General features: G+C 40.8%; 1 protein-coding gene across 2 annotated transcripts in view; it reads left to right on the forward strand.

Moving 5' to 3' along the window:
* The window catches only part of NELL1 (NEL-like 1 (chicken)), a 1,454,777-nt gene that overhangs the window by 311,745 nt on the left and 1,128,713 nt on the right, over positions 1-14,319 (forward strand). For both annotated transcript variants that reach the window (XM_006865820.1, XM_006865821.1), the window contains exons 8-9: positions 6,392-6,526; positions 7,868-7,970. In XM_006865820.1, the coding sequence (XP_006865882.1) occupies positions 6,392-6,526; positions 7,868-7,970 (238 nt within the window). The remainder of the gene's footprint in view (positions 1-6,391; positions 6,527-7,867; positions 7,971-14,319) is intronic.

Raw genomic sequence — 14,319 nt, forward strand, 5'->3', positions numbered from 1 at the left:
CTCCTTTCTAGGATAGGGCTTTAGAATTAGACTGGCATGATTCTGAGTCTCCTTTTTCTTATTTCCTTAGGTATAGGTATCTCTAGGTTCTTGGTCTAGAGCTAGGAAACTGGAGGTCTTGAAAATCAGCAGCAAGTCCTCACACTTGGGCCATAGTGGAAAAGCCATAGAATCCTACCTGAATGCAAACTCAGGGCACAAGTCAGACAGGAGTTGGTAGCCAAAGTCAGATCAAACCAAACAGGTAGTGATACCAGAGACATAGCCCATTGCTCTGCCTACGAGGTTCACGCCTTTGTTCTCCTTTCAGGGTGGAAAGAGTTGGTTGTTCCCTTGCTTGATATAGAACACATCAAGGAAGATACATGCAAACATCTTCAGATGATATGACTAGAGGTGTTAAAAGCCTTTTGTCATCTTAGTCTGGGTTCTCTAAGAAGCAAAACTATCTAAGCAAATATATATATATATAGCCATTAAGTGCTATTGAATTAGTTCCAAATCATAGCAACCTATATATATATATATATATAAGTTGTTTTTAAGTTCTGTTGAGTTGGTACCTTGTGGTTCAAAGGAAACTTGCAGTCCAATGCATTAACCCACAGTGCTATACCAAGACGCGCGCTCTCTCTCTCTATATATATATATGTTTATATGCATACATGTATATGCATGTTGTCATTAGGTGTTATAGAGTCAGTTCTGACTCTTAGTGACCCTGTATAGGGTTTCTGAGACTGTAAATCTTTACAGGAGCAAATCTTTACAGGAACAGATCTTTACAGGAGCAGAAAACTTCATCTTTCTCATTTGGAGCATCTGGTGAGCTTGAGCTGCCAACCTTGTGGTTAGCAGTCCAGTGTGTAATTTACAGTACCACTAGCATATGTATGTTTGCATTTGGTACTGTAGGTTGAGCATTGGACTGTTAACTACAAAGTTGGCAGTTCAAACTCACCAGCTACTTCTTAGAAACCCTATACAGAGTCGCTGTGAGTCATAACTGACTCCATGGCACTTAACAACAATTATATATATATATATGCAGTCCTTGGGTCAGATGTTAGCCTGGAGGCTTTTCCAGATACGTGTATATATAGAGAGCTCTGGTAGCACAGTGGTTACGAGTCAGGTTGCTAATCTCACAGTCAGCAATTTGAAACTACCAGTGGTTCTGTGGGAGAAACATGAGACTTTCTGCTCCCATAAAGATTCATTGCCTCAGAAACCCTATACTGGGTTGGTATGAGTCAAAACCGACTTCAAAGCACAGCACTACCACCACCACCACCACCACGGTATGTATTTGATTCAGGCCATTCCTCTGAGGAAACTCTTTTTCAGCTGATTGGCTGCTTATGGCCAAGCTCATCTTGGAGGTGACTACATGATATCAGATCTCATGATGAAGAATGACTACATCATAACTGTCAAACCAGAGAATCATGGCCCAGCCAAACTGATGTACAACCTTAAGCATCACTCCCTCTTTAGGAACCCTAGTGTTCTGGTCAAACCATACCTTTCTAAGACAGAGAAGGTTCAGGTCATCTGCCACCTCTTGACATTGTGGGGACCACCCACTTGCTTGGCCATGTACATTCTGGTTGGGCCAGGCTCTGTCTTGCTCTTGCATCCCACTTATGCATGCTGTAGTCCCATTCTGCCTCCAAACTCAGGAAGGAGAAATGCCAGGGACTGATGATTTCTTGATTACCTTTGTTTAAATCTTTGACATATCTATCTATGCAAATCAAGCAGCCCTTGGAATAGCATTGTAACTTGTAACATTTAATTTTGAGACTTGCATTGTTTCATAGAGCTCAGTAGTGATTTTTCAATTAAACTTAAAGGTTTACTATCATAATAGCAGCTTTTCCCTGACTCCCATGTAGTGAATGCCAAATAAATAGTATTTCAAATGAGAAAAAGAACTCTCCACACAGTTAATGTATTCAGATCTGTTCATTGACCTCTTACTATGAAAAAGACCTCATCTGCCTGCTTTTGAGTGTGTAGAGAGAATAAGTGAGCAGGTCCATATTTGCTGAGATAAATGCATGAATAAAGGTAAAAAAGAATAGAGATGTGGATTTGGTATTGTATCTACTTTGGATCTGCAGGTATTCTTGGAGAAAATGGTAGGTAGTATACAAACAGTTTTCGAAAATGAATTTGTATAAATTCAGCATGTAGTGTAGTGGTTACGAATCAGGCTGCAAACTGCAAGGTAAGCAGTTTGAAACTACCAGCTGTTCCATGGGAGAAAGATGAGGCTTTCTGCTCCCGTAAAGATTAACAGACTCAGAAACCCTGTACAAGGTCACTATGAGTCGGAACCGACTCCATAGCACATCACCACCACCACAATACCATTGACAGAAAATGAGATTCATTTTTTGATTCAGAATTATTTTATTGTGGTTACAGGTTTGGTGGGGAAATGAGGAAGGTACAATTACGTATTAAGTGTCTCTAAAAAGTATCTTTTACCTTAATATCCTTTTGCTGGTGTAGGATAAGCACTGGACTGTGAACCATTCAGTCGGTGGTTCAAATCCACCAGCTGCTCATTGGAAACCCTGTACAGGTCTGCTATGAGTCGGAATTGATTCCAGGGCACTTAACAACAACATTCCTTTTGTTCTCTACTCTGATGAACTCTTATTATTACAGAGAGTAGGAATTTTCAGTTGTCAGAAAAGACTAAGTAAATTAAACCTATAAACAGAGCACAGAAGGGAAACAAAATTTACCCTGAAAACAGTGCCCATTGTATTATAATGAGGACTTTCTTGGCATTTAGTTTTGTGGGTGAGCATAACTTAGCACTGATGGACATTACTAGAAATCGTTAGTATTACCCTTACTCAAGTTCCTAGATTTTCAGGAAACTTGGATAGATATAGAATTGCCTTTTGAATAATTTTGTCTTAAGGAAGTCACCTTCTGAGAGTGACAGATGCTAGATCTGTTCCAGGTGTTCATAGGAAGGCAGATGTATTTCTTGTTCACTTCCATGCTCTTCTTAGAGGGAAGCAAAATTGAGTCAGACTCTTCCTTGTTCAATGTGAGCCAAACATCAATCACTATTTTATATAGGAATTAGGAGTCTTGGTGTGGCTCTGAAGGATAAGCACAGGATTGCAAGGTGGGTTTTAACTGCAGGGTCAGTGTTTGAAACTTACCAGCTGCTTCTCAGATCTCTATGGCTTGGAACTGACTCAATGGCACTTAACAACAACAGTGGTAGTCAAGTGTGATGACAGTGATGGGTCATTAGTAGAATTTGTGCTTTTTATGTGGGAGACCTATGTTTGATTCCTAGCCTATGCATTCCAAGCAGAGTTGCCATACATCTGGAGGATTGCATTCTAATATGATACTGAACAGATTTCCACAGAATTTCCAGACTTAGCCAGACTAGGTAGAAAAGCCTGGCATTCTGCTTCTAAAAACCAGACAATGAAAACCTTATGGGTCATGACAGTTCTATCTATCAGCAACCATGGAAGCAGTTCAGGACTGGGCAGCATTTACATCTTTGGTGCACTGGCTTCCATGAGTCAAAGGCCAATTTGATAGTAGCTAACAACAGCAACAATAGCATAGGAATGAAGTATAGGGGATATATAATATATACTTGGGTTAATGCGCTGGATTGCAAAGTTGGTTTGAACCACAAAGTCAAAGGTTTAAGCCTACCAGCTGCTCCTCAGAAAACCTGTACAGGGTTGCTATGGGTCGGAACCAACGTGTTGGCCATTAACAACAACAACAACAAATGTAAACTTTTATAGTCCTGATATGGCATCGTAAAATAAACACTTAACCTCAGGTCAGTTTGAACTGCAGGGTTGGTGGTTCAAATTCACCAGCTACTCCTTGGAAACACTATACAAGGTAGCTATGAGTTGGAATCAACTCGACGACACTTAACAACAATATAAGCTTTAGGGAGCACAGAGGCTCTGTAGGATAAACACTGGACTGCAAGTCACAATGTTGGAGGTTTGAGGCTGTCAGCCACTCCTCAGAAGAAAGATGAGGCTTTCTGTTCCCTCGAAGATTTACAACCTCAGAAACTCTATACAGGGTTGCTATGAGTGTGGTGGCACTTAACAGAAGCAACATATACACTTTTGTCGATATAGTCTCCTTATATAGTCTCCTTATAGTCGATATAGTGTACTTCCAAAATAGTTTCATTTCCATAGATTCTGAACACGTCGTGATTCAAGTTTCAAATAAAACCTAAAATTTTAGGAGATCATTTATGATTCAAAGGAGTCATAGGAAACTAACACTTTAGGCATCCTAGGAAACTAACACTGTAGGCATCCTAGGAAACTAACGCTGTAGGCATCCTAGGAAACTAACGCTGTAGGCATCCTAGGAAACTAACGCTGTAGGCTTCCTAGGAAACTAACGCTGTAGGCATCCTGTATTGTTATCAGGTGCTGTTCAGTCAGATCTGACTCTCTATGTACTACTTAATGAAACACTGCTCTATCCTGCAGCATCACAGTCGTTAAGGTTGACTCCTGCTACTATGTCATTTCTCTTGCTGAGGGAGGTTTAGATATCTTAATTTTTTAGAGGCTAAATATGGTACCTGGAGCCTAGGTGGCACTGTATGATAATAAGCACTTCATTGCTAACCACAAGGCTAACAGTTCAAACCCACTAGCTGCTCCAGCAGTGGCTAAGTCTTTCTGGTTATGTAAAGATTTGCAGCCTCAGAAACCCTACACAGCATCCTGTGAGTAAGAATTGCTCTGATGGAGAGAGATTGGGTGGAATTGTGGTAGATGTAGCTTATCAAGGATTTTATATGCTGTGTTCTCTGCCCATTCGTATAATCCACAGAATGAAGGCATGGCACAGGTTTTCTTGAGGAATTCCAAAAGCATTGAGGAGAAAATATAATAAGTGACCAAAGTTGGCATTCTGTATGGATTCCACTTCTAGAGACTGACATGGATAGATGTGACTGAGAGGCGTGTGTGTAGACTGGAACCCTAGTTAATGTAGAAAGACAGTGGGAATTATCATGCCTAGGCTTAATTTGTATAGTTGCATCATTAACTTGAAATAGTTGGATCAAAGATTGAATTGATCTCCTTGATAGAGAAACTCTCAAGGTATATGTGTAATTGAGGGCGGGTAAGGAAACAGATGAACTTTTAGGAACTGGCATTTGCTTTTCAATCAGGCTGTCTCCAGTGCTTATGGCAAAGGAAAGAGGTAATGTGAGCCCTGGGTTGAAGTAGTACTTACTATGATTGTGACAATAGAAAGATCAAACCAGGCCTGCTGAGCTAAGGGGTTGCATGACATTTTTAAAGACCAACTGAAGTAGGTTGCATGGAAAGTGATCAGGAACCAAATCCTGAGGATCATTACAAGAACCTGGTCCATAGTAGATCAAGGCAGGGATAGTGTAGTGGGAGCTTGATTATCTCAACGGTTTGAAGAGAGATCAGACTTGTTCCAGATGTGTCACAGAACACAAGCAGATCTGGTAGGGAAAAGGGAGTGTGGTTTCACAGTCCAAAGAAGAAAGACATCTTAAACATTCAGAACTTTAACCAGACCAAGTGTCTTTTGTTAGAATGTCATGAGTAACCCACCACCAGAGGTGAGCAAGTGGAGGCTGGATCATAACTTGAAGAGGTTACTTGTGAAAACATATTTTGTAATTAATGGTAACAGAGAAATGAAAAAAGGCTCTTTGACAAAATCCTAACTTGCCACAGAGTTTGGTCCATCTGTCCTGATCTTCATGTGAATACCAGAGAGGATTCTTAGGGCATTCTGTTTGGAAGGTCCTGATTCAAGGAGAAACTGAGCCCTCTTGCAATTTTTCCCATTTACTAGCTCCAGTTCCCAGAACTTGTTGGAGAGGAAACATTGATTCTCTTCCTTGTAATCCATGACACTCTGGTTAATGTGTGAAGAACAGTGAGATGATGGGGGGAGATAAATGGAGGTGCTTCCCTTTCATGATTAGATCTCCTGTAAACATTATAATGAGTCCTTGAGAAAACATTCATTATGAGTGTTTCCATGTGGGCTTGAGCTGAAAGTACACACGTTTATGAACACCCATGAGGGCCCTATGATGCAGTTTAATGTCTCATTTGGTGTTCATTAGACCATGGGAGCCAATATGTCTTCAATTTAGAGTGATTCCACTGCATTTTTTTTTTTTTTTAAGAAAAAGATCCTGCTAAGAATCAGTGCCTTTTCGAGTTGCTCTGAGCATTTTTTTGTCCTTCCTCCTGCTTGTTTTTTGTTTTGTTTTGTTTTTATCTTGTTGCTGTTAGCTTTGTTAAGATGCTGCAATTGAATTACAGAAATTACACTTAGTAATTCTTGTTTGCAGTTAAATTATGCAGAGACAAGACTGAGTCAATTAGAAAACTGTCACTGTGAGAAGACTTGCCAAATGAGTGGGCTGCTCTATCGAGACCAAGACTCCTGGGTTGATGGCGACCACTGCAGGAACTGTACATGCAGAGTAAGCCTCTTTGTGAATAAATGCAATAAAAACTGTTTTTAGGAGACAGGTCCACTTATCAGAGTTTCCTTCTGCTTCTTGTGACTATATAATGTTAACTCTAAGAAGTATGTCTTTTTTTTACTAAGCACCCAGTTGCTGTTGTATTGTTAAGTGCTGTCGAGTCGGTTCCAACCTGTAGTGACCTTGTATAGGGTTTCCAAGGAGCAACTGGTGAGCTTGAACCGCCGGCACTGCAGTTCAAATGGCTTTGCAGTCTAGCACATTAACCCACAGCACCATACCAGGACTCCAAGTACCCAGTAGCAATTCCTTATTACAGAACAAATCCAAACCCAACCCATAACCACCGAGTTGAATCTGACTCTTAACCACCCTGTAGGGCAGAGTAGAACTGTCCTATTGGGTTTCCAAGGCTGTAATCTGTATAGAAACAGAATGCCAAGTCTCTCTGATGGAGCAGCTGGTGAGTTTGAACCCCCAATCTTTCAGTTAGCAGCTAAGCACTTAAGCATTGCATCACCAGGGCTTCGATTAAAAAATAATGGCATTTCTTATATAAATGCTTGGCGAGTAAAGCCTGCTTTCCTTTGAGGCCAGACTCTAATTGTTTCTGACTTGGTTACTAAGAAATGTACTTTTGCCATTTGGAGATTTAGGCATAGAGGGAGTAAGGCATTCTGATTTTTATTCACATGTACAGTTTAATTAATCGATTACATTACTCATGAAATGCTATCGTCACAAGTCTTTTGGTTTTTAAACTACTTTGTTATTAGCTTCATTCAGGAATTCTCTCACATAGCATAATTTTTAAAAGGGGGTTTCCATGTACTTTTTAGGGTACTTGTTATCTGTTAATGAGAATTGTAAGACACTCTTCAGAGTAGTCAGCATTTATAGACTCCTTCCTCTCTGTGTCTCAGAGAATTGCAAGAGCCCCCCAAACATTAGCATGCAAACCCTGCTCAATTGAAATTATTTGATAAGTATCTAAAGAATACCATTGTTTGTCTATGAAAATACAGAATGGATTGCTAAAGCCTTACAGTGATTGACAGGGTCTGCAAAAAGTGTTATTTATGTTCTTGTAAAAATGGGCTTTCTGTTTTCTGTCTAATCTACTTAGCCTGTGTGGGCAGGTGGGATGAAGCCAGTGATGTTTATCAGAAAAGTAATTGAGGTGGCATGAGTTCATTCAGGCTGGAGAAAAGACTTCAATGGTGGTCTGGAAGTGGACTGGAATTCTTCACACTTTCTGTTTACCTAATGAGGTTTCTCTGTGGAGGGAGCTTACAAAGGGTATTCCTGAGATTCTGTTTCCTGCCCTTCCTTTCTCAGAGTGGCACTGTGGAATGCCGAAGGATGTCCTGTCCACCTCTCAACTGCTCACCGGATTCTCTCCCTGTGCACATTGCTGGCCAGTGCTGTAAGGTCTGCCGACGTAAGTATTGGCCAAGGGTCAGAGTGGCCCTCGGTGATTTCAGGTTACTTTTTCCTCGATTCTTTTTGGCTCCAATGAATTGATTCTGATGAAACAAAGGCCCAGTGGTTGATGTAATATTAATATGTGACAAGAGCTGCCTGTTTTAGTCACCTGTATTTTCATTCTCACATCATCCACAAATACTATTCTCTCCATTCTCTATGGGAGAGAATGATATTCACAGGGATTAAGTCACTTGGCCAGGGTCAAACAACTGATAAATAGTCATGTTGACATGTGAAGTTACAATTCCATAGCTACATGTGTTGCTGCCTAGTCCCTTCCAATTCATGACAACCCCATGTGTGTCAGAGCAGGGTTTTCAAAGAGTGAATTTTTTGCAAGTACATTGCCAGCTTTTTCTTCTGAGACACCTCTAGAGGGCCTTGAGCCTCCAACCTTTCAGTTAGTGGTCAAGCTTATTAGCTACTTGCACTATACCTGGACTGGCCATGTAATGTGTTCCCCTTCATTCTGAATAATCACGTATAAGGCCAACTTCTGTATTTTGGCTGTTTTTTTGTCATGATCAGGTTTTCCTATTATTAAAGGGTCTTTGTTAGGAACTTTAGGATGTACATCGGTTAAAATACTGGATTTCATTCTAATTAAATAGTTGGCCTGTCCATTACATAATAATTTAAAAATTCCGTTTTTTCTCTGTATTACAGAATATACTATTTCAAGTAAAATAGTGAAATATAGTTTAAGCTAAGCAGTTATCATAATGTTTGGTATTTTCCAGTTATGCTAACTTCTTTAAATTGGTTAGTTATGGAATCTTGACAATAACTCCTAGTTGTATATTGTTACTATATCCCTGTTTTACAGGAAACTTCATTTTAAGAAAGTTAACGTACTCTGTCTGACCACTGAACCAATCACCTTTTCATCAATCAATATGATCTTCAGTAGGAAAGGAGACTTTATGTCCACAATGTAACAGCCTGTGAATCCTTTCTATTGAAAGTCATGCAACAATGTCATTAGGTTCTCAGAATACCATGATCTAGCTTTTGCCCAGAGCAACATGTCACCTCAATGTGACAGTGAAAGTGAGGTGAGCTGGTTTGCTCATCCCAGCCTAAACCTTTGATGAAAACGTTCAAAAGGAACTTTGGAACAGTCCTTCTTCTTGTGGTTGTCACTATTTGTTGCTCTGAGGGGTGTGCTTGCAGGAAATTTTTGTTTCTGCTCCAGGGATTTTGGAACAGGTGGCTCATGTGGCCTGATGTTGAGATTATAGTTTGATCCCATAGTGAAAGGATCATTGTCAGTAGGTAACAATCATTTTTCTCATTCTTGATATTCTACATGACAGTCAGCAGAGGAAGAACTTGGAAAATGATGATAAATTTGCTTTCACTATGAGAAACTTTTTTATTCATCATATTCAGCTTGCTGGAATCCATGGTTTGGACATGGAGTAGGAGTTGATAGGTACCTTAATTGTTTTGTGTTTATATTTTAACCTTTTGGGATCTACATTACCTTCTGATTATAAAATCAATTATTTTATTTCATAAGGCTTGAAAAATTCAAACAGGAGTAAAGATAATTATGGAAAAAAATCATTCATAATACCACCACTTTTTGAACAATAACTTAAAATTTTAATAGATCTCATCTGTTTTCTTTCTTTATTTTTTTGTTTTCCTTTTATATTTTGTGCATAGTTCAGGTCATCCTGTACAGACAATTTTGTATCTTACTTTGTTTACTTACCATTATCACTTATATGTTTTTGTTGTTGTGTTTTAAACTCTGTTGCTGTTAGTTGCCATCGAGTCACTACTAACTCATAATGAGCATTTGCACAACAGAAGGAAACAATTTCCTGTCCTGGGCCAACCTCACAATCATTGCTATGCCTGATCCCATAGCTGCTGCCACTGTGCCAATCCATCTCTTTGGGGATCTTACTCTTTCCCCCCAACCTTCCGTTTTACCAAACATGACATCCTTCTCCAGGTACTGATCCCTTCTGAGAATATGTCTGAAGTATGAGAGACAAAGTCTGGCCATCCTGGATTCCAAGGAGCACTCTGGCTGTACTTATTCCAAAACAGATGTGATTGCTCTTTTGGCAGCCCATGGTACTTTCAGTATTCTCCTCCTATTGGAAGCCATAAAGGAGCATTCAGAGGATCTTAAAGATTCCTTGGTTGTGGCTATGACATGGTCCAGGACATGGTTCAGGAAGAGTTTCATTCCTCAAACATCTTGGATAACTGTTCTAGTCCGACCTAGCTGCATGTTAGTTAAACTCACTTGGTAAGCTTTTAAAAGTAGAGATTCCCAGGACCCCATCCAGAACTACTACATCAAAATATCCAGACAGTGGAGTCCTGTAACCTGTATTCCTTTGATCGATTTAGAACTATCAGAAATCTGAGAGAGGGAGCAGGATGGAACAGAAATCATTCAGCCCTGAAAAATGGCATTTGCAAAGAATAGAGGCGGGAAAGGAAAGGAAAAAGTCTGTGGTGATGGTAACACAGGGTTTGTAGAGGTGTAAAGTAGAAATAAATCAGCATAGGTGGATTGGGATGGTGATGGAGCTTGTTTTCAGTTGATTCTATTCAGTAACTGACCTTGAGGACTCTGTGCTGTGCACTGTCCTCAACTCTGGACACAAAAGCAGAGCTACATCAACCATTCTCAGCACTGTTGGCCACTTGTATACACATTAATGCACCAAGTTCTTCCCCAACAACCCAAATAAGTGGTTTCTATTGGTAGCCCCATTTTGCAAATGAAGAACTGAGAGCCCCAGAAAAAGGTGGAGTAACTTGCTCATGCTTGTTCAGCCTTTACAGAGTCAGAATTAAATATCAGATAATCTGGCTCCAGGGCCAATGCTCTTAATAACTTCAATGATCTATCCCTACTCTCCAGGAAGACAGATGTACCATGTTAGTTACAAGTAGAATGTATTGTGAAACGCACACTATGTAAGATACCGAGGTGTCACTGTTAGAGTGTTTGTGTGTGTACATGAGTTCATAGAGTAGGCTAACAGCTAAGTAGGGTATTGACAAATGAATAGGAGTTTTCCAGGTGGACAAGGTGGATAAGAACATTCCTTCTCCAGGGAACTGGGCATCCAAAATCATGGAGAGAAACACAGCATACATTTTGTGGCTCAAACACAGGCACATGGTAAAAGCTGAGTCATAGTATTAGCAAAAATATACATTTAGAAAGACCACTGTGGCAGGAGGACTGGTCTGGCTTGGTTGTATTCCACGTGGAGGTGACGGGGTGATACAGGTGGGGAGATGCAGAATGAGTGGTGGATATGAATGATATTCAATGGACCTGGCCCATGGTAGGCACCCCATAAACGTTTCTCGCATGAGACAAATGGATTTGGGGCAGAGTGACTATAAGTAAGCATTTGCCATGTTTGGAACAGGCGTTCATGAGATACTTACAATGTGATGAACAGAAATAGGCAGGTGGAGGAAGTAGTTTGGGGAGTGATTCATTCTGCTGGCATGTTTGAGTTGGAGGTGCCTGAGGGATGTGTAGTTTGATGTATCCGTCTTGCTCAGAGAGGAGGTGTCTGAAGACAGAGCTGTGAACCAGCTCATTGACGAAGAAAAGATCCTTGGGTGTTCAGGCCCTCTGATCTGCCACTCTCCTTTAAAGTGTAATAGGGAGTGTTGATTTTGATATTCTAAGCCTCTGAGTGCAGAGGGATGGCTGGAGTGTGTTCAGGGTACAAATCTGTAAATAAAGACAGAGCAACCTCATGCATGCCTCTGACAGGGGCATTGAGCCATATGTGTTCATTGTTTTATTCAGTGCGCACCCAAATGGCAAAAGTGTCCCATCGTTGCATTATAGAAATCAAGTTCAAATTTGAAATGAAGAGCCAGATGTCTGTGGATGTGGAAAATATACAACCTTTCTCTAAATCCCCAGTCCATTTGTTTCTGACATCATGGAGGGATGTGTATTGGTAGCAGGTTTCAATTTCATGGTCAGACACTGTGAAATACTCTGGTTTGCATGTCCCCAGTGTGATATGGAAGGTTTAAGGTATCCATTTACATTTCTGCTCACACTGAAAGCTGCTGGAATGGAGTCCCTAATGCTCCAGCCAAAGGCACTGGAGCCTGACTCACCAGATGCTTGAATTTCCTCAGACATCAAAACTAAGCTTTTTTGGCTGTAGATCCAGAGTTTAGATAATGAGGACCGATGTCAGACCTGTAGAGGGCAGTGTCAGGGAGGTAGGGGCACTATCAGAGAAGTGGGTGAGAAAGTGTGAGAAAACAGGGGAGATTCTTGTGACCTCCAGTGGAGACCCTGAACGTTGTCCTAAGACAGTTTTATGTTGTTAAGTGCCGTTAACTCAGTTTCGATGCACAGTGACCTGGTATAGGGTTTCCAGGGCGTGGCTGGTGGGTTTTAACTATGTAATTTGCAGTTGAAACTGACCTTATGGTGCAGTGATTATCCTATAGTGCCACACCTGGACTCCAAGACACCTCATAGGTAGTTGATGTTGATATCATCTGTATATTCTGCTCCTGGGCCAGAGCTTCAACTGGATGAGGTATGCTGTAACATGTTGAGAGAATCTGCCAGCCAATGCACTCTCTATGTGAGGGTGTGAAGTTCAGAGGACATTTTATTTAAATTCTAGAATGATGGGTTGGAGGGCTGGGTATATGTGTGGGTGTGGTAGGAATGCAAACAATGGGAGTTCTGGGATGAGTCTCTCCAACAGGTAAAGAGTGTCTGGTGCCACTGTGAGGGTAGCATGGGGCAAAGAAAAAGGAACAATATCTATTTCTTTGCTTCCCAGCCTGGCCTAAAGAGCAGATGGCAGCTTTGACAGCAGTGCAATTAGCAGAACTGTCACTCTGGAGAGAGCCACCTTGCCAAGTTGGCAGCAGCTGTATGTGGGTATGTGGCAGGTTATTAGACTGGAATTCCAGGCCCTTGGAGGTATGGGTCTCCCCATGCAAATAAAGTGGGTAATCCACATCATCATCAGGATGCACGATTCACAGTCAACTGATTTATCTAAGAAATTGAGGAATAAAGGAGGATCCAGGTGTATATATATATATATACACAAAGAGAGAGAGAGGTGGGTTTTGTTTTTAGTAAAGGGAGAGCAGAAAATTATATGGATTGTATACTTGTTTGTAATTGTTCCGAAATCCTTAGTACCTGCTTTTCATAGCTGGAATTGTGTTACACAGAAGGAACAAAAGGCTCTAAACTGGATGTCTGAAAGTCTAACTGAATTTTGTTACCCACTTGAGATTCATTAGGAGCCCTAATGGTGCAGTGGTTAAGCACTTGGCTGCTAACCAAAAGGTTAATGGTTCAGAAAACACCTAGAAATCTACTCCTAGAAATCCATAGCATCGGAAACCCTATGGGGCAGTTCTGGTCTGTCCTATAGGATTGCTTTGAGCCAGATTTGACTGAACAGCACACACCAGCAACAGAGGTTCATTAATTCAAAAGCTGTTGATTCGACTTACTAACAGTAAGGCCAGTTATGAGCTAGACTTGAGGCTGGAGGTAAATTATGACTAATCATGGTTTCTATCTTCATGGAGGTTAAAGTTAGCAAGGGAAATATATAATTAAATGGGTAATTAGATACAGTGTGACCAAATGTGCTCTGGTTAGGACTAGGTCCAGCGTATAAGGTTAGCAGAAAGTGGAGGTAGTTGGTCAGCAGTAGAAACCAGTAAAAACTTTCTGGAGAAAGTTCCATCTCAGTGGAAACTGCTGGGTATATATGAAAACTGCTGGTTGGGAGGTTGCCAGTGGCAGGTGGTTGGAGCTGAGTGTTCCTTTCCATAGGAGTTTAAAAGTGGAGGAGAGCCTGGGGAGAGCACATGTGGAAGTGGGTTTTTTGGGTGGGGAGGAAGGCTCTGGAATTGGTGAGATACCAAAGCTTAAGAGCCAAAGAGGAGTCAAGTGAATAATGTTCTGGGAAAATTAAAGAATTTAAACTTTATTTTACAGACAGTTGTTGTTCTTAAGTACCGTGGAGTCGGTTCCGACTCATAGTGACCCTGCACAGGGTTTCCGAGGCTGTAAATCTTTACGGAAGTAGAAGGCCTCATTGTTCTTCTGTGGAGCGGGTGGTAGTTTCGAACTGCTGACCTTGTGGTTGTTATGAATAACAACTATGTTACCAGAGCTCCTTTATAGACAGTTGTTGTTGTTGTTACTTGCTGTCGAGTCGGTTCTGAACCATAGTGACCTTGTATAGGGTTTTAGGGACTTATGTGTGTGTGTATATATATATTATATATATATATATATA

The sequence above is a fragment of the Chrysochloris asiatica genome, unplaced genomic scaffold, assembly GCF_000296735.1.
Source record: "Chrysochloris asiatica unplaced genomic scaffold, ChrAsi1.0 scaffold00083, whole genome shotgun sequence".
Taxonomy (NCBI): Eukaryota; Metazoa; Chordata; class Mammalia; order Afrosoricida; family Chrysochloridae; genus Chrysochloris; species Chrysochloris asiatica.